Consider the following 27,638-nt stretch of genomic DNA (forward strand, 5'->3'; position numbering starts at 1 on the left):
GTAAAAAATATACCCAAGAGTTATATCCCTTTCTACTCAGTCATCTTTTAATAATCCCTAATGAAAGAACTTTTAGAGCTTTTGGAAAAGCTCTAAATTACTTAAATGTAATTGTCCAGTAATTTAGAGCAGTTGTGAAACTCACTTTGATCTCATTGAGTTTTCTGAGACATTAAAAAGAGGTAAACATTGAAATATATTTATATCCAACTGGATTTCATATGGTATATTAGCTCTTTATAATTTGCAGTTCACTCTTTCTACTATCTTTACTTTTTGTTTCTATATTCACTTTTAAGATAAAGCTTGGTTCCTCTAAGAACTAGCCTGCCAAACGTATCTTATTTGTTATGTAAGGCAAGCTCTCATTGCAAGAAGTTGTAGGATTCACAACTGAATTAAATTTACAAGGTTAGATAACTAAGTTCTTTTTTTAAATGATAAACAGGAAATGTCAGTACTCTGAGTAATATTTTCCACTCATATAGCAAATAATTCCAACGGATTTTTGGGTTGGTCACTTTATTTCAAAGTGTATTTGTTCCAAGTGCTAAAAGATATTTTACAGACTATTTCTTCTTCAGCTTGAATTAATAATCATATGAAATTTGTATGTGATATGATGTCCTCCTGGACTGACCTTTAACAATCTTGAAAAGAGATCACAACTGTTAAAATTTTATCCCTCATTAGTTGAAAGATTAAGGAGTTTGTGCTGTGCACTGTTTCTCAAGAGAATGCTTTAGCTTTTTCTTCTTTTTGGGGGTCTATTTTGTATAATGTTTGTGTCTACCTGTGCTGATTGGATATAAAATTTGAAAACTGCATTTAATGAAGTGAATAGATGTTCTTATTTTTAATTTAAATGCTGGGAGTTTTTTAAAAAAGTATTTTCTAACGTGTGTACATATTTCATTTTCGATGTAATGAAAACTTGTTACAACAAGAAAAAAGTGAACTGTATAAAAGAAACAATAGCGGTGTCCCCCTTCTTCCAAATTCCACTTCTCTGGGGTAACCAATGTTAACAGACTTATTTGTTAATTTCTATAACTTTATGCTCAAGGAAAAAATTACAGAATTATATAGGATTTTATTGAGTTAATATCCCTTCTTTTTTGAAACAAAAGTAGGATCACTATATATCTATATTACTTTGAAATTTGCTTTTTCAAATTACCACCCTTATCATTGCAGGTCAAACTGTAATAATACATACACTTTAATATTTATATAATTAAGTTCCCTATTACGTATAAACCACAATTCTTGCAGTGATCCACAATTGATGTGCATTCAAGGCGATTTAAATTTTTTTTGCTGCTATGAACAGTGCTTCAATAAATAGTCTTGTAAGTATATGCTTATGTATTAGTGGTTTCATTTCTGTAGGATAGATTCATAAATGAATGAGTTTGTATATTAAATAGTTTATAGATAGATTAAATAGTTATAGATTTTATAGATTTTAACTACTTTATAGATTAAATAGTTTATAGATTAAATAAATGAGTTTATAGATTCATAAACTTTAACCTTGAGTAAAGGTTATCTGCATTACAAATTTTAATTTATTCATTAGATTACTTTCTAAAGTTTACACACTAGCAATGTGCCGATATTTCCTCATTCCCTCTCAAGTACTGAATATTTCAGTCTTTTAAGTTCATTGCCTACTAATGGATGAAAACTAGTATTTATGAGTGCTTTAACTTGCTTTTTTCAGTGAGAGACTGATGCTCTTTTTATTTATATTACCTCTTTGGTGAATTTGCTGTTCAATTCCTTACCGATTCCTTTTTAAAAAATCCTTTTACTGAGTTACATATATAAAAGTGTACAAACACTAGTATATGACTCACTGGATTTTCAGAAGGTGAACTGACTCATGGAATCAGAGTCAAGATCAAGAAATGAGAACATGACCTCTCCCCTGGAAGTGGCCCTTGAGATCCCTTCCAGGTACTGTTTCTCTCCAGACATAACCACTATTCTGACTTCAATCATTGTTTATTAACTTTGCCTGTTTTGAACTTCATGCAGAGAGAATCAGATATTCAGACTCTTTTGTGTCTGCCTTCTTTTCCTCAACATGCTGTGTGAGTAGCTGTGCTTTTGCGTGTAGAAAATCATGTGTTCATTTTCATCTTTGTGTGATATAGTGTTTGTCTGTATATTCCAGATTTTTTATTTGTTTGTCTCAGTTAGCTATTGCTGTGTCCCAAACCACCCCGAAATTCAAAGGCTTTAAATAAATACACATTTATTATAGTTTACAGATCAGCTGGCAGGTGTTCTTCTGTTTATTGCTTTGCTTATTCATAGGTCTGTAACCAGCTTGGGTTGTGTAGGCGGTTCTTTAATGGTGGCTGGGCTGTCGCATGTGGTTGAGAGTCAGCTCTTTGTAGGCTGGTCTAGGAGTCCTCAGCTGGGAAGTGGGCTCTCCTTTATAGTAGCATGTTCTCCAGAAGTCCAGATTGAGCTTGTTCAAAGATGGTGGCAATGTTCCAAGCAAGAAAGTAGAAACTATAAGGCCATTTGATGTCTGCCCTTGGGATTGGCATACCATTACTCTTGCCCCAAGAATACAGTTTCAACCTAGATACAGGACAGTTTTTCAAAGTGTGTAATGGTTCTAGTTGCTCTGTATCCTTGTAAATACTTGATATCACCAGTGCTTTCCATTTTTAGCCATTCTAGAGGGAGTATAGTGGTGTTGCATGGTGTGATTTTTAACAGGTTTGCTGAGGTATAATTGATGTCCAATGTCTTGAGACACTGCTCAACATCGTTACTCATTAAGGAAGTGCAAATTAAAACCATACTGGGATTAGCTATCACATACAAAGCTACTACGAACGCTCTTTTACAAGTCTTCGTATGGACATATATTTTTATTACTCTTGGATACATATCTAGTAGTGGAATAGCTGGACTGCATGGTGTGTATGTTTAATTATTTAGGAAGCTGCCAAGTAGTTTTTCAAGGTAGTGGTACCATTTTATATTCCCATCAGCAGTGTATTAGAATTCCAGTTACTTCACATCTTGCCAACCCTTTAATTTTAAGCTATTCATATAGAGGTGTGATAGAAAACTGGTAAACAACAGAAATTTATTTCTCACAGTTCTGGAGGCTAGGAAATCCAAGATCAAGGTGCCAGTAATGTGGGTTTCATTTCCAGACCTCTTCTTTTCGCTTGTAGACAGCTGCCATCTCACTGTGTGCCCATATGACCTCTTCTTTGTGCAAGCACAGGAAGAAAGAAAGAGAGAAAGCAAACTCTCTGGTGTTTCTTCTTATAAGCCTTTAATTCCAACATGAGGGTCCTACCCCTGTGACTTTATTTAACCCTAATTACCTCCCCAAAGCCCCATCTTCAAATACCATCACATTGGAGGTTAGGACTTCAACATATGAATTTGGGGAGGACATATTAACCCAGATTTGTGGCAGAAGCAGGTTTTTTCATTGGCTGCCTTTGGTAGCATTTAGATTTTTCTAGCCTACATTTCACTGGAGTTGTATCAAATTGAGGGGTCCAGATTCTATGTCTAAATGGGGGAGGGGGAAGAGATATGTGTCAAGTTCAGGCTCCCCTCTCCTATCATTCAATCAGCCTATCCTCTCACCGTTATTCCCGGAGACTCTAGGATCATAGTATAGACATACATTCTCATAGGAGCCTCAGTTTCTGTTTTTGTTTATCACTTTGATTCAAACATATATACATATAAATTTACCTTTGAGAAATTTCCCTTAATTTCTTACCGAGCTTATCAGTACATTTGAAGGTATGTTTAAGTTTTGAGAATCCAGATGTTTTCCAACTGAGGGGTGTTTAAAACAGCTAGCTATCCTACTGAAAGCTCAAGCTCTGATGGATACATTTCAGTTTTGCCAGATTCAGGATTGAGGAGGCTGGAATGCCATGACCACAGGCGCAGAGAACAGATCTTCCTAGTAATGTTTGAGGATCTTGTGACAGAATCCTATGGAGCATGGGTAGGAGGTTGAAAAGTGAGTTTCTCTTGAGGCAGAGCGGAACTGTTGCATTCTGACTAGAGGAATGGCATGATTTGTTGTTGAGATTTTAGAATACAGAAGATTAGAGATAGGAGTTTAGCCTCTAATCTAGGACAAGTATACGTGAGAGGAAAAAGCCTCCACTGGGAGAGTGGCTTGGGAAATAAGGAGAGAATACACACAAGTGTTGTTGTAGAAGTGGAAGTTGAAACACTTGGCAGCTCATTTGATGTCAGGGGTTAAGATGAATAAAAATCCAAAGGAAGAGATGGTTCATGGGGGAGAGAAGATGACGAGTTCTTTCTTGGAACCATTATCATAACTCGATTTATCAGATCATTTTTAGGTTTCTTCTTTCAACTGCCAAGAAAGGAGATTGGCCACATTTCTGAAACTGCACATTTCTCTCATATGAATACCTATGAAGGTAGTGAATAATGAAGTTTAGATTGAGTGTGGCTTTTATCTGATTGAGAAGAATATGGAATAAATCACCCATGCTTTTTATGTTTCTCTCATAAATAGATCCATTTTGTGTGTAATTACTATAACAGCAGACCTAAGACTATTTAAGCTCTGATAAAAAGTACTGATTGCAAAAGTTATTTGAGATTTAATTTAAAGAAGATGGAGACCATGTTTAGGAAAAAGAAGATCAGACCTGTTAAGACTAATGACCCGTGAGTTATTCCTTGAGACTCTGAATGCCTGAGTTTATCATTCAGGTCACCATTGAGTGCCTAGTGAGAAGAGAGAAATATGCTGGATTTAGTGGGGGCAAAGAGGAACAACAAAGTAAAAATGACAATATGCTAATTAATTCTGGGTGGTTATTATAAATGATGTTATTTTCTATAGGTATAAACTTTTTAAAATCAGAAGCAAGCAAATAACTTAAAAGATTAATGAGATACTTGCTTTGCTTTCCAGAAACCTACATCTAGAGGAGAAGACTTATTTATTCAAATAGCTAGAAGGCAGCAGGAGACTGAAGGGCTTTGAAAAGGTGAATTCAGTGTGATCCTGTTTACTAAGCCAAGCGAAGGCTTCGTGGAGGAGGGGTTATCCATCTAGAGTGGAGGTTCACCCACAGAAGAGCAGTGTTAACTCAGCCATAGCCTGAGTGAGACACTCTTCGTTTTGTTGTTTTCCCCTTTTCATGGAATTGCCCTATAAATGAGGACTTCTTTTTTATGGAGGCCTCATGTTTAAACATGTAGAGAATAAGAAAGAAACAAAGAGGGGAGCCAGAATTATAAAAGCCATCCGCTGGTATTTGTTTAACTTTCCTGAAATGTAAAGACTATACATACGTATTTCTTTTAATCTTTAAAAAAATTTTTTATTTAAAATTAAAAAAAAATTTTTTTGACCGCATGGCATGCGGGATCTTAGTTCCCCGACCAGGGATGGAACCCGTGCCCCCTGCAGTGGAAGCACGGAGTCTCAACCACTGGACTGCCAGGGAAGTCCCCATATGTATTTCTTAATTGTAGTAATGGCTAATAACAAATTCTGTGAGATCACCTTCTTTTTTTTTTCATATTTATATTGACTTAAGGTTAAACTTTTTTTTTTAATTTATTTTTATTGATTGATTGATTGATTGATTGCTATATTGGGTCTTCGTTTCTGTGCTAGGGTTTTCTCTAGTTGCGGCAAGCGGGGGCCACTCCTCATCGCGGTGCGTGGGCCTCTCACTATCGTGGCCTCTCTTGTTGCGGAGCACAGGCTCCAGACGCACAGGCTCAGCAGCTGTGGCTCACGGGCCCAGTTGCTCCGCGGCATGTGGGATCCTCCCAGACCAGGGCTCGAACCCGTGTCCCCTGCATTAGCAGGCATATTCTCAACCACTGTACCACCAGGGAAGCCCTCACCTTCTTTTTTATTATTTTTATCACCCTTTTTCCAACCAGAGGGCAAAGTTCCATAAATAAAATCAAATGACTCTTTGAAACAGTACTGTAGTGTTAAAGTACAAAATTATTTTTGACCCTTATTCCAATTCTTTTTCTAACCATAGCTCCCCCTTCAGATCCCCACTGCAGTCTGTGTGGATAAGAAAGGGAGACAAGAACTGTCCCCCAGAGAATGGGACTTAAGCTAGGCAGCCCTGGGTGCAAATTCAAGCCTGCTACTCAGCAGCCGTGTGAGTTTGTTCCATTGACTTAACTGTGCCTCAATTTCCTTGTCTATAAAATGAGACAATAATACCTGTCTCTGGATGGTATGAAGATGAAATGAAATGAAATGTGATAGTATGTGTAATGTGCTTGGTACACATAAATACAAATGATAGCTATTACGGATGCTATAGCACCTATATATTTCCTATGGGACGCATCTTTTTACCTGACCTTAGAAGTTAAGCCCCAGGACAGTTGTGCCATGCTCATCCTTAGACCTTCAGTTCTGGGTACAGGTCCTGACAATGGTGCTTAATGAATGCTTGTTGGATGAATGACTCAAATCTAAATTCAAGTCAGTGATGGTGAATTATCAGTAAATTATCTCTTATCCCTGAAACAAATGAACTTTGAATGTGTGGCACTGTGGATTATGTATCTAATTTATGGGCTGAACTGAACAGTTCTGCTGTGCTACTTGTAGACACGTCATAGAAAGGGCCAAAATTCAATGAAGTGAATTATGATTTGGAAACCTACATTTACTACCAGCTCTAAAGCGACATTATTTTGTATCTTAGAGAAAAATACTTAACATCAGTTTCTCCTACTTTCATTACAAGATAAAAAAATAGACTATGCCTTAAACTTAAATTTAATTTAAATTTAAAGAGCAGTGAATTCTACACCTCTGGATAAAAGCCAACATAGAATTCTGCATGAGGCAGTGTTATTCATTTGTATTGCTTACAATTACATCTAATCTTTAAACTATGCCTGAAGAAATAAAAAATGCCATGTAAAGATTATTTCCGTACTCCTAGAGGAAAAAAAAAAGTTGGCCCATCTATTAAATTTCTCCAGGAAAAACAATCCTTAAATTATGATGAATCAATGCTAAAATAATACACTTTACTTAAATCTGCCAAAATTATTATGATAAATTATATATAAACACAGGTACTAGAAGTTTCAGGATGTGGAAACAAGTCTTGAAGAGTTAGTTTTAAAATATGCAGAATTAAATCAGTTATTTTTACATGTCAGTTGTATTGGGCTAAATGAAAAACTAAATTTTTTCTTTCCCCTAATTTGGGGCTATGGCATTTTATCATGTGGATCATCTGTTAGTAATTGAGTTCCGTCCTTTCATGGATGGAATTATTAGGCCTTTAAACCATTAAAAAAAAAAACGCACACACAACAACAACAAAAACAAAAAGCAGACCAGCAACTGTAGCTTCAAAGGAGACCAAAAAGCAAAAACAATCCAGGGAGACAGAAAATGTTTGATGCAGAACCAAGGAAAGGTCTCGGTGTCTTTTCTGGGACCCTCCCAGCAGGAGCTGTGTCTGTTCAGAGGTGAAGCCAACTCAGTGACATCTGCCAGTGGGCCGGAAAGTCTTAACAGCAGGTTTGGGGAAGAAAACTCTCTTATTCTAAGGGCTTAAAAATTCGGACGCTATAATTGGGTTCTCAGAGGAACAGTATGTTGTTCCATCCTGGTCAATTATTACTGTAAATAACTAATTTTAAATTAAAAAATCATGAGAGGAAACAGACTGTTGTTGCACTGACTCAAGATTAGGGAAATAAACATTTTTTACATTTTTGGGGACTCTGTATTATATATTCAAGTGTAATGGCATAACACAAATGTGATATATATGTAACATTCAAGGAAGTATCCTAGATAGATTATGGATAGGAAATATGAGAACTAATATTTGATGATGTTTGTATATACCATGCACTGTGTAGGAGTTTCTAATATCTCATGTGATTCTCACAATCACCTTATGAGGTAGGAAAAAAAGACTCAATTAATTACCTTGTCAGGAGCCGTTCAACTAATAAGTGATGAACCCAGAATTTTAAAAATATATTATAAAATTAATATTTCTTCAGTGTAAACAACTCAAATACAGAAGGCTATAAAGTGAAAAGCAAAGAGTTCTAATTTCTACCATGCAAGTTCTGCTTCTCATAAGCCATCATTAATGTTTTCTTGTATTTTTCTGAAATTTCCTATGCATATGAATCATACACCTTTATGTCTATTTCTGTTTACATTTTAAGTCCTCTCTCTTTACATATATATTTTTTCTTGTTTTTATTTTTAGACTTCAAAGGAATTAAACTATATATTTTGACACTTGCTTTTTACATTTAACTATCTCTTGGAAAATGTTTCACTTCAGTATGTACAGATCTATTTAATTCTTTTATGACTGTGTAGTAGTCCATTGTCTGAATTTAATATAATTTAATTAATAACGTTAAATATTTTCAGTTTTCTGCGATTACATACTTCCTGTCTGCCTTAGTTTGCTCAGGCTGCCATAACAAAATATCATAGACTAGGGTGGCTTAAACAACAGATATTTATTTCCCACAGTTCTGGAGGCTACGAGGTCCAAGATCAAGATGCTAGCAAGGTAAGTTTCACTCTGAGGCCTCTTCTCTTGGGTTGTAGATGGCTCTTTTCTCATTGTGTCCTCCCATGGCAGAGAGAGAAAGAGAGAGAAAGAGAAAGAGAGCACTCTCCTGTCTCTTATAAAGACACTAATCCTATTGGATTAGGGCCCTACACTTATGACCTCATTTAACCTTAATTACCTCCATAAAGGCTCTCTCTCCAAATATAGTCACTTTGGGGATGGGGACTTCAATGGATGAATTTTTGGGGGATACAGCATTCAGTCCACTCTCCGACATTGCCTTTTAACAAACTTCTAACATGTTGCCAATCTGATAGGTGAAAGAGTATGTTGTTTTTATTTCCATTTATTTAGTTATGAATTACTTTTAACATCTTTTTCTCTATTTGTAACCACTTGTATCTCTTTGCTATATACTTTTCACTCATGTAACTTTGCCTGTTTCTACTATTGTCTTTTTGTTTGTTTATCAGACCTTTTTTATATCAAGGGAATTGGCCCTTTGCTTGACATAAATGTTGCGAATATTTTCCTCATTATTTTGGTAATTTAGTGTTTACTTAGTGTTAATTTAGTGTTTGCTCAGCTGAGTGTTGCTTCCAATTCTTTCCTCTATTAACGTATAGTCCACTTCTCCACAGTAGGAGGATGGGTCACTTTAGATAAAGTTGGAGTGTCCATGCATTTTTATTGCACTGTTCTGTCTCCCCTGTCATTCTGTGATGTTGAGCTATGTTCCTATCAGATATCCCCCATTTCTGCAGTTTTTATCCTTCATAAAACATGTTGGTCCACGTGTGTCTCTCTACCCTGCATAGGATTGGCAGAAATCCAGTTATACTCATACCTTTGATATATGTATTGCTGCACCGAATAGCATGCACTGACTAATAGCACTGTTGGATAAGTTCTCTGAACCATTTTTCTGCAGTATGAAACAGCAAATCATATCTATTTTATATAAACAGTATGTACTTTTGATTCCATGAATTGCCAGAATCTGAAATGCAAGTTTACCTAAAACTTCAATTCACTGTTTAAAAACAGCTCACACTTACAAGTAAGTTAGAAATTACATGTCAGAGAATAACTAGCAATAACTAGTCTTGATGTTCTGTTTTCTTAATTAAAGCACAGAAATAATAAAGACTTTGAAGAAGTCTGCTCCATGTAATGAATTGTCAGCAAGCGGTAGGACAATGAGTTGCTACTCCAAGTAGGGAGAAAAAAGCTCATGTATGAAATTATTGCATCCAATAAGGAAAAAATGATAGATGTGCTAAGTTATACAGAACTGAGTAGAGTTTTCAACATCTTACTACGAATTATTATGTGCTAGACACATATTTTCCTTTACTTTTATAATGGATTAAAAGTTGGTTTGTATTTACATTTTATAAATAAGAACACTGAGTTTCAGTAAGGTTAAGCAATTTGCCTCAGGTCACACAGCTGGTAAGCTCTGGACATTGGCTTCTAAACCAAGTCTTTGGCTTCAAGCTACCACAGAGTATTGCCTCCCAAAAGAAGTTCAGAGAAACAAGGCAAATGTGAGCCAAAATAATCAGAGAAGGAATCCAGGGAAAACAAAAGCTGGGCTTTCAAGAATGAGTACGATTTTAACAAGCAAAGTTGAGTAAGGGTAATGTATTGGGTGGAGAAAACAGTGCTAATGAAATCATGGAGGTAAGAACAAACATGATGCATAAAGAGAAGTGATTCTTATGGATGGAAATTCATGCATGTAGGGCTGTGTAACTAACACGCAGCCAATGACAGAGGGCCCCGGATGTCAGAAAAAGAAGTGTGGACTTGATCAGCTACCAGATGGGTGGTACGGAGCCATTGAATGTTATTCAGATTTACAGTGTGAAAAGTAGTAATCTGTGAAGATGGTTTGGCTGGGATATGGAGTGTGGTCCAGAAAGCAAGCTCCTAAACATTTAAGAAGATAAGTATGTGGCTATTGGTATAATTCAGGTAGGATGTGTAGGAGGTGTAGAGTAGGATGAATGTTGTGACTGGAAAGTAGCTTGAAGGATATTTTGAAGATGAGAAATATGAAATAGGATAAGCCATATTGCTGTGACATATTCTAAATATTCAGTGTTCTCATGAAAAAAAATCGGCTTTCAAATATGTTATAGAACCAGAGACTCAGCCATTAGCTAATATTTGGGGAACTCTTTTTTTTTTTTTTTTCAGAAATCTTAATTAAGAAAGCTTCTGACTTTATCCAGATTTGGGTGCTCATCTCAGTTTGCATTGTTTGTCTAAAGCGAGGGAAGAAACAAATGAAGGGTGACTGAAGAAAATAATTGTCATTGATAATTACTGTCAGCATCAAACCATTTTTATTTCAACTGAGCACTGCTTGCGTTTATTTCAGGCAAATCTGTTAGTCTGGAGGTTTGTGATGTTTCAAGAGCTGCAGCTTCATTTTGAGTTTGGCCCTTACCATTGTGTTGTCTTCAGGCTTAGGCTGTTTTCCCTCATGGTATGGAAATGGCAGCCTCAATTCCTGATGTAACACTTTCTCTTTCGCATCTTGGGGAAGGGAGAGGACAGCTCTTCTGTCAGCCACCATGGAAAAGTCCCTGTGATTTGACAAATTTAAGTTCATGTCAAGGATGGGATCACATAAATGGGTTTAGGCCACTCAGGGAAAGTAGGAATCATTCTTAGCCCAATGGTGTAGTTAAGCAGTTCAGGATTCTGGTAGGAAAATCTTCTGGGAGAATCAGTGCTGGAAAGCAACCAAAAATGATCATTCTCTGGCCTTTGCTTCTCTGCTGTTCTAGAATATGAACCATATGACTGTCAGATTCATGTATGATGCATCTTTGTTTCCCCCCTTGGCACCTAACAAAGAGCAAACAGTAGAGTAGATATAGGTGTGTGGGGTTTTTTTTGTTGTTTTTTTGTTTTTTAGTTGATTAGTTGAGTGCATGAATGAATGAATGGAGGGCATCTCTTTGAGAGAAAAGATTTTCAGAGCAAAATGATAAGGAACGTTTATATTCAAAATTATACATCAACACACATAAGTGTCAATGTAGCTAAGTTTCTTTTGGAGAAAGGAGGGTGGTCGTAATTCAGAAAAAGATCTCTGTCGAGAAAATACATCTCAGTCTTATAGCTACAAATTTGAAACGCAAATCCTAAATAAATTGACAAGGCACACATAAATTTGTATTTCATATGATGACATATTTTGCAATAAAACATTTGACCATGGTGATATTTTTTTGCTTGAATATTTATAACATAAAGCCTTAAATTTTGATTTTGAAATACTGGCATTTGTGAATAAATTATTTGCATAGTTTTGCTTGTTATCTATGTGGGCACAATGTTAAAAATGTATTTAAAAACCCAGAACCCAATTTATAATAATACATCACTTTTTGAGCACCTACAAGGTGTCTGTTGCCTTATATGTACCAGCCATTTGATTCTCAAGTAATCTTATGAGTAACTCTCATTATCACTGATTTTCTGATAAAGAAACTGAGATAGAGACATTAAGTAACTAGGAAACAGAGATAGAAAGTCACGTAATTATCAATTCCTTTTTTTTGTGGTGGGAATAATTAAAATCTAGTCTTTAACAAGTTTGATGCAATTATATTACAGTGTATAAATGTATCAAATCAGCAGGTTGTACACCTTAAATTTACACAATGTTATATGTCAAATACATTTCAAGGAAAATAAGTAAATATGAAGGTAATGGAGCAAGATTCAAACCCAAGAAAATGTGGTCCAAAAATGCTCTTCCATTATGCTACCTCCTTTAGGTTGGGTTCCCAGATTCAGTCCTTTAAGACAAGGTTTTATGTACAAAGGATCGATTAAGGAAGTACCAGGAGACAACAGTAGGGGGCAGAGTAAGGCTAGGGAAGGGGAAGAAGCCAAGCAAGGGTGTGACTGCCTTGTAGTTCCAGGTGTAACTTAATCCCATTGTCTTAGCCCGTTTGGTCTCCTCTAACAGAATACCATCGACTAGGTGGCTTCTAAACAACAGAAATTTATTTCTCACAGTTCTGGAGGCTGGGAAGGCCAAGACCAAGGTGCTGGCAGCTTTGCTATCTGGTGAGAACCTTTTCCTCAGAGATGGCTGTCTTTTCACTGTGACCTCACATGGAAGAAGGGGCAAGGGAGCTCTCTGGGGTCTCTTATAAGGGCACTAATCCCATTCATGAGCATCTGCCCTCATGACTTGATCACCTCCCAAAGGTCTCACATGTAATACCATCAGCTTGGGGGTTAGGATTTTAATATATCAATTTGGGGGGCAGGGACACTAATATTCAGTACATAGCACCCATGAAGAATATAAAGTATGTTTAGAGTTGTCCTATTTAACACAAGATTACCAGACATTCATATTCTCTTACCTTTCACCTTCCCTAGAGGAATGTACATTTTCTGGTACTTCTTGCTGTTTGCAAAGTGAATCCAAAATCATGCCTCTGGTGCCTAGAAATTAGGCACCAGAACCTGGGTGATGGGTACACAGTAAAGGCTACAGGGACCTGAAGTGATCTGGGTGGAGTAGACACTGCCCCATCTACTACCCTGCCAGTAAAGAGGCCAGTACGTCAGTGTGGTGGTTAGGAGCACCGACTCCCGGTGCAGGCCACCAGAGGTCAAATCAGGGCTCTGACACTTGGGCAAGTTTCTTAACTTATATGTGTTTTACTTTCCATTTCTATAAAATGTGTGAAAATTCTGTTACCTAAGCTCATTAGGTTGTTTTGAGGATTAATGAATGTAATATTTATGTTTATATGTCTAGTCTGTATATAAACTAGAGCCTTAGAGCCTGATGGAAAGTAACAACTAGTGTGATGTGACTTGCTCAAGGTCATGTCCCACAGCTGGTTAGTGGCACAGCAGGAAGTGAACTTGGTCTCCAAACCTCCAGGTCATTCCACTACTCCTTGCTGGCCATACAGGTGTTAATTTAAATTTTCTTAGAGTAGGTAGGTGATCTCTAGCTTATTAAATATCTCAGTTAACCAAAAATTAATATATAAATATAGGGCCAGAAGCTATCTTAGAGTTCATGAATAGTCTATTAAAAATTCAAAAGACAATACATACACTAAGCATGCTGTTATGAACTTTCTTAAAGGTAATTTTGTTTTATTTTGTTTTTTTTTAAATATGCTTGAAGTGTTTGGCAAAAGTACCTCATTAATTCACATGCAGAAATTAATGACTGTAAATCATAATGTTTTACCTTTCTCAAGGGTATTTGCATGTTCACCAAGTAAAACAGCCTTAGTACTAAGTGCCTACGTGGAATTTCAGGAATCAATAAGCAAGGGAGAGAGACATTTATGTGTGTTAGAGGGGGTGATTTTTTTCCCCATATTGCGTATTAAGAGAATTTTATTGAAGTAACTTTGTTATTAACTTACCCAGATCCAATTAAGAATAATAATTAAAATAAAAGGGTAAAACAAAAGCAAAGCAGTTTTATATGGCAAGTTTCCTAAGAGAAAAAAAGATATTTTCAGATAGCACATACATAAACGCACACACATATTGATAAGTTGTTGATATATAGTTGTGTGATTATTAATCAGGGCTGTTGGTTGCAAGTAACAGAAACTCAACTTGACCTAGCTTAGGAAATAGAAAGGAATGTACTGACTCATGAAATAAGAGGAAAGGTTGAATAAATAATCCACAGAATGGCAGAGACGCAGCTGGTTTCAGGAACAGCTTAAGTTAGGTATTCAAAGACTGCCTTGTCTTTGGCACTTTTCTGTGCGCTGACTTTATTGTATCTCACTACAGGCTGGCTTCTTCCACAATCTCCACCTTCTAGAAGGCAGTGGGTTCTTTTTCATAGTTTGAAAATCACCAGAAAGGATTGATGCATTGGGCACCCATCCCTGAACTGGTCAACTGTGTCTGCACGGGCATGGTCATGCATGAAGATGGTAGTTCCTAGGAGAATTCAGGATTGCAGTACGGAGTGAATTATTTCCCAGAGATCTCCTCTCCCTCAGGTTTCCCCTTTTCTTCATTTGTTTTAGTCATCTCCATCTGATTTGAACATGATTTCCTGGGCTTTAGCTGCCAAGTCCATTCAAGCTGTGACCTCTTGATGCCATATCAATAAGTCGGGTTTTGCTTTGAACCCTGAACTTTTTCAGAGTGGATTATCTGTGGGACAGTGATATCATTCTCTTGCTCAATTTGGTTGCCTCTTAGAAGTCAGATAGGGGCTTCCCTGGTGGCGCAGTGGTTGAGAATCTGCCTGCCAATGCAGGGGACACGGGTTCGAGCCCTGGTCTGGGAAGATCCCACATGCCGCGGAGCAACTAGGCCTGTGAGCCACAATTACTGAGCCTGCGCATCTGGAGCCTGTGCTCCGCAGCAAGAGAGGCCGCGATAGTGAGAGGCCCGTGCACCGCGATGAAGAGTGGCCCCCGCTCGCCACAACTAGAGAAAGCCCTCGCACAGAAACGAAGACCCAACACACCCAAAAATAAATAAATTAATTTTAAAAAAGTCAGATATATTGTCATTCTCAAAGAGTTCTCTCCATCAGGGATGAAGATAAAGAGGGAGAAAGGGAGAGAGGGAAGCAAATAGTCACATGACCTTATAATCATCTATCTATACTACTAGTTCTGGCTGAAATGTTCTCATAGGCTGCATCACTTTACGAGCCAGGTGCCCTTTGGATAACCTTTGTCAGAGCTGGTTTACCTGCTATTACAGGGACAGCAACCTGTGCCTCGGGTGGGTATGTAAAGAGGGATGCCAGGAACAAGAACGGGCAGGCAGAAAAGTGGTGATGGGGATTTACAAAATTTCCAGCTCATTACAGATTCCACCCATCACCTCTTTCCTTTTGTTTTAATTTTTAATTTATTAGAACTGCAAGTTGGTTTTGGAGAGCTATGTTCCACTCATGTTCCAACAAGTCACATCTTAAATGGGTAGACTTGGTAGAAGAAGTATAGGAAAATTGCTCGTAAGAGCTCTAATCACCTCCTGTTTTTCTCACTGAGCTCAGTATACTTAGACCAGTCAAGAAGGGCATTTTATCCCCCTCTCTTTTACCCGCCAAAAATAAAAACAAAAGCAGATAACACATATATTTAGCTATAGATAATGAATCTTATATTTTTTTACTTTTTACACTTTTTATTTTGAAATAATATCAGACTTACAAAAAGAGTTGTAAAAATAGTAGAGTTCCCTAAATGCTAACATCTTACATTTACTTAGTTTGATTATCAAAGCCAGGAAATTACCCTTGATACAATATTATTAACTAATCTACAGATCTATTCAAATAAGAGGAAACAATGTATATTTGAGATAAGTTCACATCACAAACAAATGCAGAGACAACCATGGCCTAGGTACATGTGTAAAAATCTGAGAATTGTTAGTTTTTTATTTTAAAAAATTGAGATGGGGGGCTGTATTAGATTCCTAGAGCTTCCATAATAAATGACCACAAGCTGGGTAACTTGAAACAGCAGAAATTTATTCTCTCAGAGCTCTGGCAGCCAGAAGCCAGAGATTTTGGCACCTCCAAAATCAAGGTGTTGACCGGACCATGCTTTCTCAGAAGGCTCTAAGGGAGAAACCTTCCTTGGCCCTTTCAGCTTCTGCTGCTTTCTGGGGTTACTTGGCTTGTGGCAACTTGACTTCAGTCTCTGCCTCTGTCTTCACATGGCCATCTGTGTGTGTGTGTGTGTGTGTGTGTGTGTGTGTGTCTGAGTCTGAATCTCCTTCTCCTCTCTCTTCTATTAAGACACTAGTCATTGGATTTAGGACCCATCCTAAGCCAGTGGAAACTCATCTTAACTAATTACATCTGCAAAGACCCTATTTCCAAATAAGGTTACATTCTCAGGTTCCAGGTGGACATGAATTTTGGAGGAACATTGCTCAACCCAGTGTAGGGGAATTAAGCAAAAAATAGGATTCTTTCTGCAAGTGTTAGTACTAAGGTAATTGATATTTGAAAGTTGAGAAAACATGGTTACATTCAGGCTACCTTTTTTTAAAATAAATATATTTGTTTTATTTATTTATTTTGGCTGTGTTTGGTCTTCATTGCTGTGCACGGGCTTTCTCTAGTTGTGGTGAGCAGGGGCTACTCTTTGTTGTGGCGCGCGGGCTTCTCATTGCAGTGGCTTCTCTTGTTGCAGAGCACGGGCTCTAGGCACGTGGGCTTCAGTAGTTGTGGCATGTAGGCTCAGTAGTTGTGGCTCGCGGGCTCTACAGCGCAGGCTCAGTAGTTGTGGCGCACAGGCTTAGTTGCTCCTTGGCATCAGGCTACCTTTTAAAGGTAGCACTCACTGGACTTGTTGATTGACTGCATCTCTGGGAGATGGTGAGGGAAGTGGGATGCAGCATGAGTCACTGGAGTTGAGATGATCAGGAAGTTAGGAGGCATTGCATTTGATGACACAGCCTCCTTAATATTGGCTTCATGAAAAAGGTAGTAGTCACTTCACTTCCATTCAATAAGTAGTTATGAAGTAATCTGTGTGTTCCAGGGACTTTGCTTTGACCTGACTAAAGAGGTCAAGAAAAGATGGGGTCATGAGAAACAGTATAAATATCTGGGGCTTTTCAATGTCTAGGTTATTTTATCATCAGTGTTAATTTTCATCTTTGTCTTGGCTATGCTTAGCAGCTCTTGTTTTTTTTTCTTCTTCTTCTCTTTTTTTTTTATAAATTTATTTATTTATTTATTTATTTTTTAGCTGTGTTGGGTCTTCGTTTCTGTGCGAGGGCTTTCTCTAGTTGCGGCGAGCGGGGGCCACTCCTCATTGCAGTGCGCGGGCCTCTCACCATCGCGGCCTCTCCCGCTGCGGAGCACAGGCTCCAGACGCGCAGGCTCAGCAATTGTGGCTCACGGGCCCAGCCGCTCCGCGGCATGCGGGATCCTCCCAGACCAGGGCTCGAACCCGTGTCCCCTGCATTGGCAGGCAGACTCTCAACCACTGCGCCACCAGGGAAGCCCCTTCTTCTTCTCTTTTTTACTGCTAAGTCCTCTAAAGAGTATCCCAAAGTTCCAGTTTCTTGAACTAACTGAAGGGACTGTTTTACCTGCTAAAATCCTTCAGGTTGAAGGCTTCCCTCTCTTTTTCATCTGCGTTTTTGTTCTCCGGCTGTGTTTTAGTGTGCACCCATGCTAACAGATAACCCGCAGCTGCCAGGCCATCCTTGCCTGGCTTCTTTTGCATATGAAGGTGGGCCTACAGGCCTACCATCTGTTCTAGGTCTGTAAATTCCATCTGTGTGCAAGAACACTGATCAATCACACAGTTTAATATGTCATCAGGTGGGTGTCATTGCCACCCACTTCCATAGGCACTTTTAAAAAATATTTCTTTTTATTTATTTCTTCTGCTGGCATATAGCCAACTAAAAGCAAAATTCAATTAAATGTTCATTACAGTCTCAGGAATACCAATTTATTTATATTTGTGTACTTTATCTTGCCATGACCTTCTTTGACAATTTCTATCATTGTAATATTTTTTTGAATAGAGGCAACTTTTGGCATTCCCATTTTGATTGTGATAATAACGTGACACCTATGAAGTAGTAATCAAAATAGGGAATCCTTTTTAAGTGCTGCCCCTTATAGCACTGATAGACAAACAAGCCTTATTTGTCTCCGAAATATTTAAATACAAAAGTATAGAACTCCACCATTGTTTCAAACAAGGCAGTGATGCAAAAGGAAGATTCTTTCCTGTAGACTGTTAACCAAGAGCACAAGAAAGCATAGTGTTGAGTGCTTGCATTCAGCCAGTAAGCAGTGTGAGGCATGGACCCCTTGTGCCCCTCACTCTCCTTCCTCAGATGTACTCACTGGTCTCTGCCTCAGCCTTACTTGGGAGAAAAGAAGGATATCACGGCAGGGGATAAAACTCAAGTGCTATGACTGCTTCAGATGTTTGTGGAACTGGTCGTGGCAGCAGAAGATAACGTGCAGCCGTCATTTGGTGATTGGTAGCCGTGCACTGACGTCACTAGGCTCTTAAGCATGACAGGAGGCTTTGTGGGAAACTCTCTCCTGTGCTGGGCACCGTAAGCCAGTGGCCCTGTCCCGCTCTCATCAAGGAGCTCACATTCCCTGGGACCTGGACCCTGCACCACCGGGTTATTCCCATCCATGGGGATATTCTTGGTGTCTCGCTTAATTATCCCCCATGGTCAACTTAAAATTCTCTATCAAGAAATTCTCCTCTTTTCAGGAGTTTGATAACTCATATTTTTCCTCCCACGTCTGTGGCCCCTTCATTCAGTAGTTATCCTTATGTATCATTCTCAGGCACTTCTCTTTCTTTCTCTCTTTTGTCTCACAGTAGAAAAAAAATTCTTTTTTTCCAAGGGCTTTGCTTCTTCCAAGGCTTCTTACATTTTCTTATGATCAAACCTAGGTTTGCCTGCAGTAAGTTTCCTTCTTGTTTTATGAGTGTATTTTTCTTAGGAAATCCTCATTTTCTAGGCTGTACTATCCATTTGTAACCTGGGGCTTGGATTGCAATTTAATTTCTCCTTAAAGCCTTCACTGGGTTTCGAGGAGAGACGTTGTTATTTGCTCTCCTTAGGAGAGAGTACAGTTAAAGGTCACAGTCTGTCTCCTCTCCCTAGAGGCTAAGGGTACTTGGACTGGGTGACAAGGAGGGCAGGAGACGCCCCAGGCATGACGCTCCCTCCCAGTCCGGCACTGCTCCCCTGATGGCAGTATTGCATGGGGATTTTCAGCAGTGGCTCTGAAAGCACCTCCTGGCATTGACATCTGCCTGACAGCTGTTGGCAACTTGCCTTATGTGAAACCCTTCATCCGCCCGCTCACTGGTAGCAACCTCCAAGGTCATTGGTGCATCTCCAATGTATCTTCCTTCAACAACGTGTTGCAGCAGAAGGGTACTGACCTTGGGATCAGACCAGCCTAGTTTCAAATCCCCATCCACCACTTCCTAGCCATGGTACTTTGAACTTGCTGCCTAAACCTCTGAGTCTTAGTTTTCTCATCTGTAAAATGGAGACAATAACATTTACCTTATAGATTTGTTATAAATAGTAAATGAAATATGTGAAATGACTCAATAGTGGCTGGTAGTTAGTAGGTGCTAAATAAAAGACAGATGTTACTATTATTGTTCCTAGAATGCATTGTTAGCTTGGCAACTTGGTGTTGGCTTCAGCACGTCCTTTATACATACAAAAGGGACTTGTTCTTAAAGAGTTCTTTTTTAAGAAGTTTATTTGAAGCTCCTCTAAGACAGGCACCACCCAGCCTTACATACTCTGCCCCCCACCCTCTCTTAGCGCCCCCTTCCTGTGCCATTATGAAGGCCTCTAGTTTATGTAGCTGCCTTGGCAACAGCCAACCCTCATTTGCCCTAAGGGCTCCTATCCAGGACCTACCTGGTAGAGCTCGGTACAACCTACAGGTTCTGCCTGAACTTAGAAGGCACAGAGCAAAAATCTCACATGCGCCTGAATATTTTACTATGGACATATTAGCAGTTTCCTGTCCCCCTTGAAGTACTGAGGCGCCCAAATAAGTGCTTGCAAAAAAGCTCAAACTAAATGTGGAAACTACAATCTCGTAGAAATCCTGGGCTGTCCTTCTGTGTACTTGTTATATATTACACAACCATGCTTGAACAATAACCGTCATTTTCAAGCAAAATAGAAAATAGTTTCTGTCTTCAGGGCACACGATCCTCTAGAGATGAGGCAAGTGCAAACACAACCATGTGCAACGTCATTTTCTGTGAATGTGATTTTAAAAATGCACGTGTGGGTTAGGTGTGGCAGGACTCTATGCAACACAAAAGAAAAGCTGGATTTAAAATCTTGAACCCCTGGCTGCCCATTCAGATCTCTACTCACTGCCTACTGCTTCTCTCTTTGGCTGCTTAGATTTTCATATATATAAACATATATATATATATATAAAGAAAACTATGTAGAAAATCAAAATGGAGAGACTTAGGGGAAAATAGCTGAAAACACTTCATCTTTATGACTGTCTAAAGCAAGGATTTTAAAATGAATTGTTTGCATTTGAGTAGTTAGGGCTAAAAGCACAAATGTGGATGAGCTCTAAGAGAGCTGAACTCTTGGAAAGTTAGGAACACACCAGGCCTTCTTTGGCAGATGAACAGAAGGTTCAAAGAACCCTGTAACTGATGGCAACACCGATAGCCCAGCTAAGCTAAGTACAGGGCTCGTCCACTTCCTCTGGATATAAGGCTCTTTGGGTTGTTAGGATGTGCTAAGCTCATTCTGGGTTCCCGGACAATGTTCTTAAGGGAACTTACAGAAGGGACAATGGAAGGAACATAGTCACCTAAATCACGCTTTCAGGACCAACTTTACACTTATTCTATTTTCACCAGTTTCCTTCTTCTAATTTGAGCAGTGTCACAGGAGCGCATCACTACAGTGACTTTTTCTCTCCTAAGTTCTAATGGTAAAATTCTTGTTAGAATTTGATTTTAATCACTAAAATAAAAATATCCTTTATTGAGCCCTCCTTTGTGCCTAGCACTATGCTCTGTACCATATAGATAGATGATAGATGATAGAAAGATAGATAGATAGGTGATACATGATCTATTACTGCCAGTAGGGATGGGTAAAGATAACATTTTGAGGTGGTGGAGAGGGAGACTGAAGGCGTTTATGCCTATGTGATTTTTTTTTCTACGTGAAAAAGAGAGAGACAGAGACAGAGAGATGGAGAGAGAGACAGAGAGAGACAGAGAGTGCCAGGGCAAAGTCAAACCTGGAAGAGAGCAAGCCAGTTTTGAAACAGCTGCTATGCAGAATGTTAAGGGAAACAACAGTGAGTTTAAAAAGCAAACAACAGATTAGTGAAGTCCTAGGATTCTTGGAGGAGTAAATGGTTATCGCATCTTTGCTGTTGCCATTGTCTTTGCCGCTGCCGTCATCATCATCATCACTGTCGTCATCTCCAGAACAAATTATGCTTCAGCCACATAACCGTTACGTAGTTGAGAAAACTATTCCTTTGAAAAACTAATAATCATTTATGCTAGTTTCATGCTTATCGTAGGGTGTTGTAGGGTGTTTTTATTCATTGCATCCTCCCTCTCACCTGTGCTTGCTTAGGTTAAGCCCGTGATACAGAGAGGCCACGAGAGTCTGGTCCATCACATCCTGCTCTATCAGTGCAGCAGCAACTTCAGCGACAGCGTCCTGGACCACGGCCACGAGTGCTATCACCCTAACATGCCCGATGCCTTCCTCACCTGCGAGACTGTCATTTTTGCGTGGGCCATTGGTGGAGAGGTGGGCCAATGATTACTGAGATGTAACGTAGTTAATTCATCATTTTTCCCCCTACGAGTCTAACACTTACATGTAAAACTCTATATACTATTTTTTTTAATGTATTTATTTATTTATTTATTTATTTATGGCTGTGTTGGGTCTTCGTTGCTGTGCGTGGGCTTTCTCTGGTTGCTGCGAGCGGAGGCTGCTCTTCATTGCGGTGCACGGGCTTCTCATTGCAGTGGCTTCTCTTGTTGCGGAGCACAGGCTCTAGGCGCGTGAGCTTCATTAGTTGTGGCACGCGGGCTCAGTAGTTGTGGCTCACGGGCTTAGTTGCTCTGTGGCATGTGGGATCTTCCCGGACCAGGGCTCGAACCCGTGTCCACTGCATTAGCAGGTGGATTCTTAACCACTGCGCCACCAGGGAGGCCCTATCTACTATTTTTGATATGAGGGTGGTTTATTTTTCTTTCCATAGGAAGTAATTCTTCCCTTAAGCCATTTTATTTGATCAACTATAGATTAATGGAGTTGAAGAACGTTGAAATATCGTTGAGAATGGCTGGCTTTTGGGTGGAGCAGAGCTCTGAGGGATTTTCACAGGACTGTATGTCATGGAATTTTGCTTGTTTAGGGTTTTTCCTATCCACCTCATGTTGGATTATCCCTCGGCACTCCGTTAGACCCTCATTATGTGCTCCTGGAAGTCCATTATGACAATCCAACATATAAGGAAGGTGAGTGTATTCTTTATACATTCTACCTATGATTTTTAAAGTTTTGTAACTTTTAATTTTAACAGAGTTAAACAGACTTAAAATAAAATAACATCCAGTGGTAGAAGGAATTAACCTATACATTTGTCATCCAATTAGGATATTTTTTTTAGAATGAAAAAGGGCACTATCAATAGTTACACTGGGACAGCAGTCATTAACCAGCGATGAACCAGGCAAATGGGCGCATGTGATCACTAATTTTAAAAAGCAATTTGCATATTACTTACCGGGAAGTAGAATAATAGACTTCTCCCTTTATGATGTAAATTAGTCCCAAATACATGGTGCTTACAAAATATTTTCTTTCTAAAAACATATATAAAAAACTATCGTTCATCACACTAGAAAATATTAAGCATTTTGTTGTGTGATAGGCAAACCATAAATATACTCAAAAATATTTATGCAGTGACACTGTGTAATATGATGTTGGAATGAAGAGAGGTAAGTATTTACACCTGAATTCACTATGTAATATTCCAAAGCCAAAAAATTGAAGGATTTAATATGAAATTATCAACAGAAGAAACTTAAAGTTATTATTTTACACTGATGCGTGCAATTTTTCAGCAAATACTGAGCACCAATGATGTGCTGGATCTGTGTTTAACAACATAATGTCCCCACCCTCATGGACATTATAGTGTAGTGGAAAAGAGAAACAATAAAATAATCACAACAATTAATACAAAATTATGTATATGTTAATTGATCCAAAGGTCAGTTCGGTAGTCACAGGTAGGTAAGTCACCACTGCAGAGAAGAAGCAATTTTATAGTGGAACAGATTTATGAAGTGTTTGGGGTCATACTGTCCGCCCTTATGATAACTATGTCACAGCAAGAGATGTGTCTTATTCATCTTTCCTCCCCACTGTGCCTGTTGTTGTGCTGTTCACATGATGCAACAAGAATGGTTGCAGACCATATGGTGACTCATCTTTTAATTCCTCTTTTTGAAGCTGAATGTTGCCGTCCATTAATCTTTGCTTGTATTCCTTTCCCTTGTGAGATTTTTAAGAAAGGCCAATGAACCCATTTCAACTGAATATGGAAAACTTTTTCTTTTTTAAGAACTTAAACTCAGTTTTAATGATTCTTGTTTAAATGCTCGTTCCAGGCTTAATAGATAATTCTGGATTGAGGTTATTTCACACGACAGATATAAGGAAATACGACGCTGGGGTGATTGAGGCTGGCCTCTGGGTAAGCCTCTTCCACACAATCCCTCCAGGCCTGCCTGATTTCCGGTCTGAGGGTCACTGCACCCTGGAATGCCTGGAAGAGGTATGCTATGTCTGAGTCTATGAGCTGTTGTTACCAGATTCATCTATGCTCTTAGAAACTATGTTTGGAAAATTCCAAGTTAGTTTATTATTAATCTTTTTCTTGTTGTCATGCTGTAAAACAATTATTTACAATTTTAGCAGGACCTTTATTGCTTTTTTAAATCTTGAAGACTACAGGTGTAGAATTCTAAAGACAGGAATAATTTTCAGGGTGTTTTCCTTCCTTTCCCCTCCTTTGATTATTTCATGGTGGATACTTCACTTTCTCTTTTACAATTTCAACCTTTGTTTGTGTAGTCCCCTTCTCCTTTCTCAACTTTATCTTTACCCATATTTGTTTTTCCCATGATTCATTTTCATTTTTTTCTCATTTTCTCTGATTTATAGTTGCCTTCCCTTCTTTAACCAAAGAGCAAGAATAACTAATATAAAAATACATATTGGATAAGAGAAAACCATATATAAGTATTTCATAATGGCTGCTTCCATTTATAGTTCTTTTTTCTTGAATTAAAGTATTTCGACATGGATAGTATTCTTTATGAATTATAGGATATTGTGGTTGTAGACAGTATGGCAGACTGGTGGAGTGGAAAGATTGTGCTCTTCTGAGTTATTTAAGACATTTAGACCATGAATTAAATTGCCATGACATCAACCACTAGCTGTAGGACCATGAGCATTTCATTTAATTTCACTCACCCAGTTCAGTTTTCTTATCTGGAAAAGTGGGAATAGATTCTCCTTTTAAGAGTTTTCAACGTGCAAGCTACCAACATACTGGAATCTTTTTGTCAGGAGCTTTGACTGCTTTCTTACCTACTAAAAGAAGAAAAAAGAAAGGTAATATTTAGAAGTGGTCCAGTTGGTCCTCAGCAAGCATTAGTTCCTTTTCTTTTCTCCCAGCCAGTATTGCTTCACAAAGATAACACTGCTAGGTATAAGTCAGGAAAAATCCAAATTCAAAATGTCTGGCAGCTCATGCATTCACTTAAATCGTGTAAGCTTTTCTTCTCCGTTGCCCCTACAAGTGTGTTTTAAGGTGAACCGTCTGAGCTTACTTGGGCTAATCAGGCCTCCGTCCCCTGTGTCCCCTGTGTCCCCTGCAGGCTTTGGAAGTTGAAAAGCCAAGTGGCATCCACGTGTTTGCTGTTCTGCTCCACGCTCACCTGGCAGGCAGAGGCATCAGGCTGCGTCATTTTCGCAAAGGGGAGGAAATGGGATTACTCGCTTATGATGATGATTTTGACTTCAATTTCCAGGAGTTTCAGTACCTTAAGGAAGAACGAACAATCTTACCAGTATGATTGTTTTGTTCTTTTTCACTGAATGTCATCAAAGTCCTGAGACATATGTCTGCTGAGAATTAGCCAGGTTTCTATTGGTGGAATAAATCGCTCATCCGTATCCTCAAAGCCACCCACCATGGCTGTTGCACAAGCCACATGGAATGTGTTTGATCTGGTTTCCCAAATTGAAACTCATTTTTCTTACTATTCCCAGGGGCAACTCAAGTTGTTGATTTAAAAAGAAAATAAAAACTTGGGTTTTGTGCTGTAAGCATCTTTTTTTTTTTTTCTTTTTTTACTTGACTCCCCAGTTAACAATCCTTTGGCTTGCAGTTCAAGTAATGGTAAGAAGTTTGCTTTCAACATAAGATAGTTTTTGGAAGTTTCATTTCAGTAAAAATGAATATAAGGTAATTCTTTCATTTGACAAAGATATTTGGACATAGCTAATTATTCTGTTGTGTGTAATCCAGCTTGCAACAGTACTTGGGGTTCTAGTGGAAGGGCACAGAAGAGAATTTTATGCTTTATAATACTGAAGAATTTTAAAAATTTTATGATGCTTCATTTTGTCAAATTTTTTATTTAATGGCCATCAAGCTCAATCGTTATATAAATTCCTACCCTTATTCTCTTTTTTTTTGGTTTTAAAAAAAATTTATTTATTTATTTTTGGCTGTGTTGCGTCTTTGTTTCTGTACGAGGGCTTTCTCTAGTTGTGGCAAGCGGGGGCCACTCTTCATCGCGGTGCGCGGGCCTCTCACTATCACGGCCTCTCTTGTTGCGGAGCACAGGCTCCAGACGCGCAGGCTCAGTACTTATGGCTCACGGGCCCAGTTGCTCCACGGCATGTGGGATCCTCCCAGAACCAGGGCTCGAACCCGTGTCCCCTGCATTGGCAGGCAGATTCTCAACCACTGCACCACCAGGGAAGCCCCTTATTCTCTTCTTAAAAGTCAGATACATATACTAGTTATGAAGTGAGAGTAATAGCAATATCTTTTCTACATGCAGAAATCCCCTGACACACCCTGAGAGTAGGAAGATGAAATTTGAGAAACAGTGATCTCAAGATTCTTAAGGACTACCCTCCATTTTATGGTGTTGTCTTGTCTTGGGACTCTCCAACCTGTTTTATTGGGTTCTCTCAGAACTCCTTGTGACACGTAACTGGCGTGCCATAAGTAGGGTATTAATATGTTGAGATACTGATCTCTGGGCTCTCTGAATAGCCAGGCAGGGAGGACAAATCTGGGGGCCATTACCCAGAGCTCACTCCCTCTGATGAATAGCCTGTCCACTTACCTGACTGGGGAGCCATAAAAAATTATTTTCATTACGTGCAGAACTGTTCAAAAGGTTGGAAAGTATGGGAAAAATAAATTACTAGTAATTTGCCTCATAAATCTGTTTTAAGAAAATGAATACCTAAGGACCTTTAAAGAAAATAATGTAAATGAAGAGATAATCACAATAACTAGTATCTGTGGCTAACATTTATGAAGTGCTTCTTCTGTACTAAGAACTAAATGTGTGTTCTGTCATGTAATCTCCTCCCAACAGCTGTGCAAGATAAGTGCTATTTTTATCATTATTTTTTAGATGAACAAATTGTGCCCAGTTGAGTCATTTCCTTACCTAAGGTCATGTAGCTATAACATGGTGGAGTCTGGCCTGAACAAAGAGAGTCTTATTTGTTTGTTTGCTTGCTTATTATACTAGCAAACCTAGAATTTAATAGATCAAAGGTCTTCTTATGAATCAAATTACTTAATGCATGCATTCATATAGCAAATTAAACTGTCTACAAATGTATTAGATAAATGAAACAGCATGAAACTCCAATCTGAAAGCTTCTACTTTTATGTTTTAGGGAGATAATCTAATTACTGAGTGTCGCTACAACACAAAAGATAGATCCTGGATGACTTGGGTAAGACGAATTTTATTATTATTAAAATTTTTTTGTGGAGGAGAAGGAATAAACTTTGATTTTAGAAGAGAAAAAAGTGAAAAGCATTCACATTTGGAAGCAAAATTCCTGAATGTCTTGAACATGAATCATCATAAAAGTGAAATCAGAGCTGTTTTAGCATTTTATCAGATTAACTAATGATACCTTGGTAATATTTGCAGTATAATTTAGTGACCCTTTCATGAAAAGCTATACTTAGTCTTTCAGTTTTCCCTCACCCCATATTATTAATAAAGACCTGTGGTCGCTAATGACCATGCGCGTGAGTCTGGACTTAGATGAATCGAGACTTCAAAAGGAAGAATAAATTCCATGACCTTAGCGCTTCTGACCCAAAGAGAAATCTGGCCCCAACAGATTTACTGGGGAGTTCTGCCAAACATTCAAGAAATAAATCAC

The 27,638-nt window shown here is 38.5% G+C and overlaps 1 protein-coding gene across 3 annotated transcripts in view; it reads left to right on the forward strand.

Moving 5' to 3' along the window:
- MOXD1 (monooxygenase DBH like 1) overlaps positions 1 to 27,638 on the forward strand; it is an 80,374-nt gene that overhangs the window by 36,219 nt on the left and 16,517 nt on the right. The window contains exons 5-9 of one of the 3 annotated variants that reach the window (XM_057528010.1): positions 21,747 to 21,926; positions 22,543 to 22,645; positions 23,807 to 23,973; positions 25,085 to 25,276; positions 27,138 to 27,197. In XM_057528010.1, coding sequence (XP_057383993.1) covers positions 21,747 to 21,926; positions 22,543 to 22,645; positions 23,807 to 23,973; positions 25,085 to 25,276; positions 27,138 to 27,197 — 702 coding nt within the window. The remainder of the gene's footprint in view (positions 1 to 21,746; positions 21,927 to 22,542; positions 22,646 to 23,806; positions 23,974 to 25,084; positions 25,277 to 27,137; positions 27,198 to 27,638) is intronic. The other 2 variants (XM_057528012.1, XM_057528011.1) reach the window with 2 other exon arrangements.

This window comes from Balaenoptera acutorostrata, chromosome 14 (genome assembly GCF_949987535.1).
Source record: "Balaenoptera acutorostrata chromosome 14, mBalAcu1.1, whole genome shotgun sequence".
NCBI lineage: Eukaryota > Metazoa > Chordata > Mammalia > Artiodactyla > Balaenopteridae > Balaenoptera > Balaenoptera acutorostrata.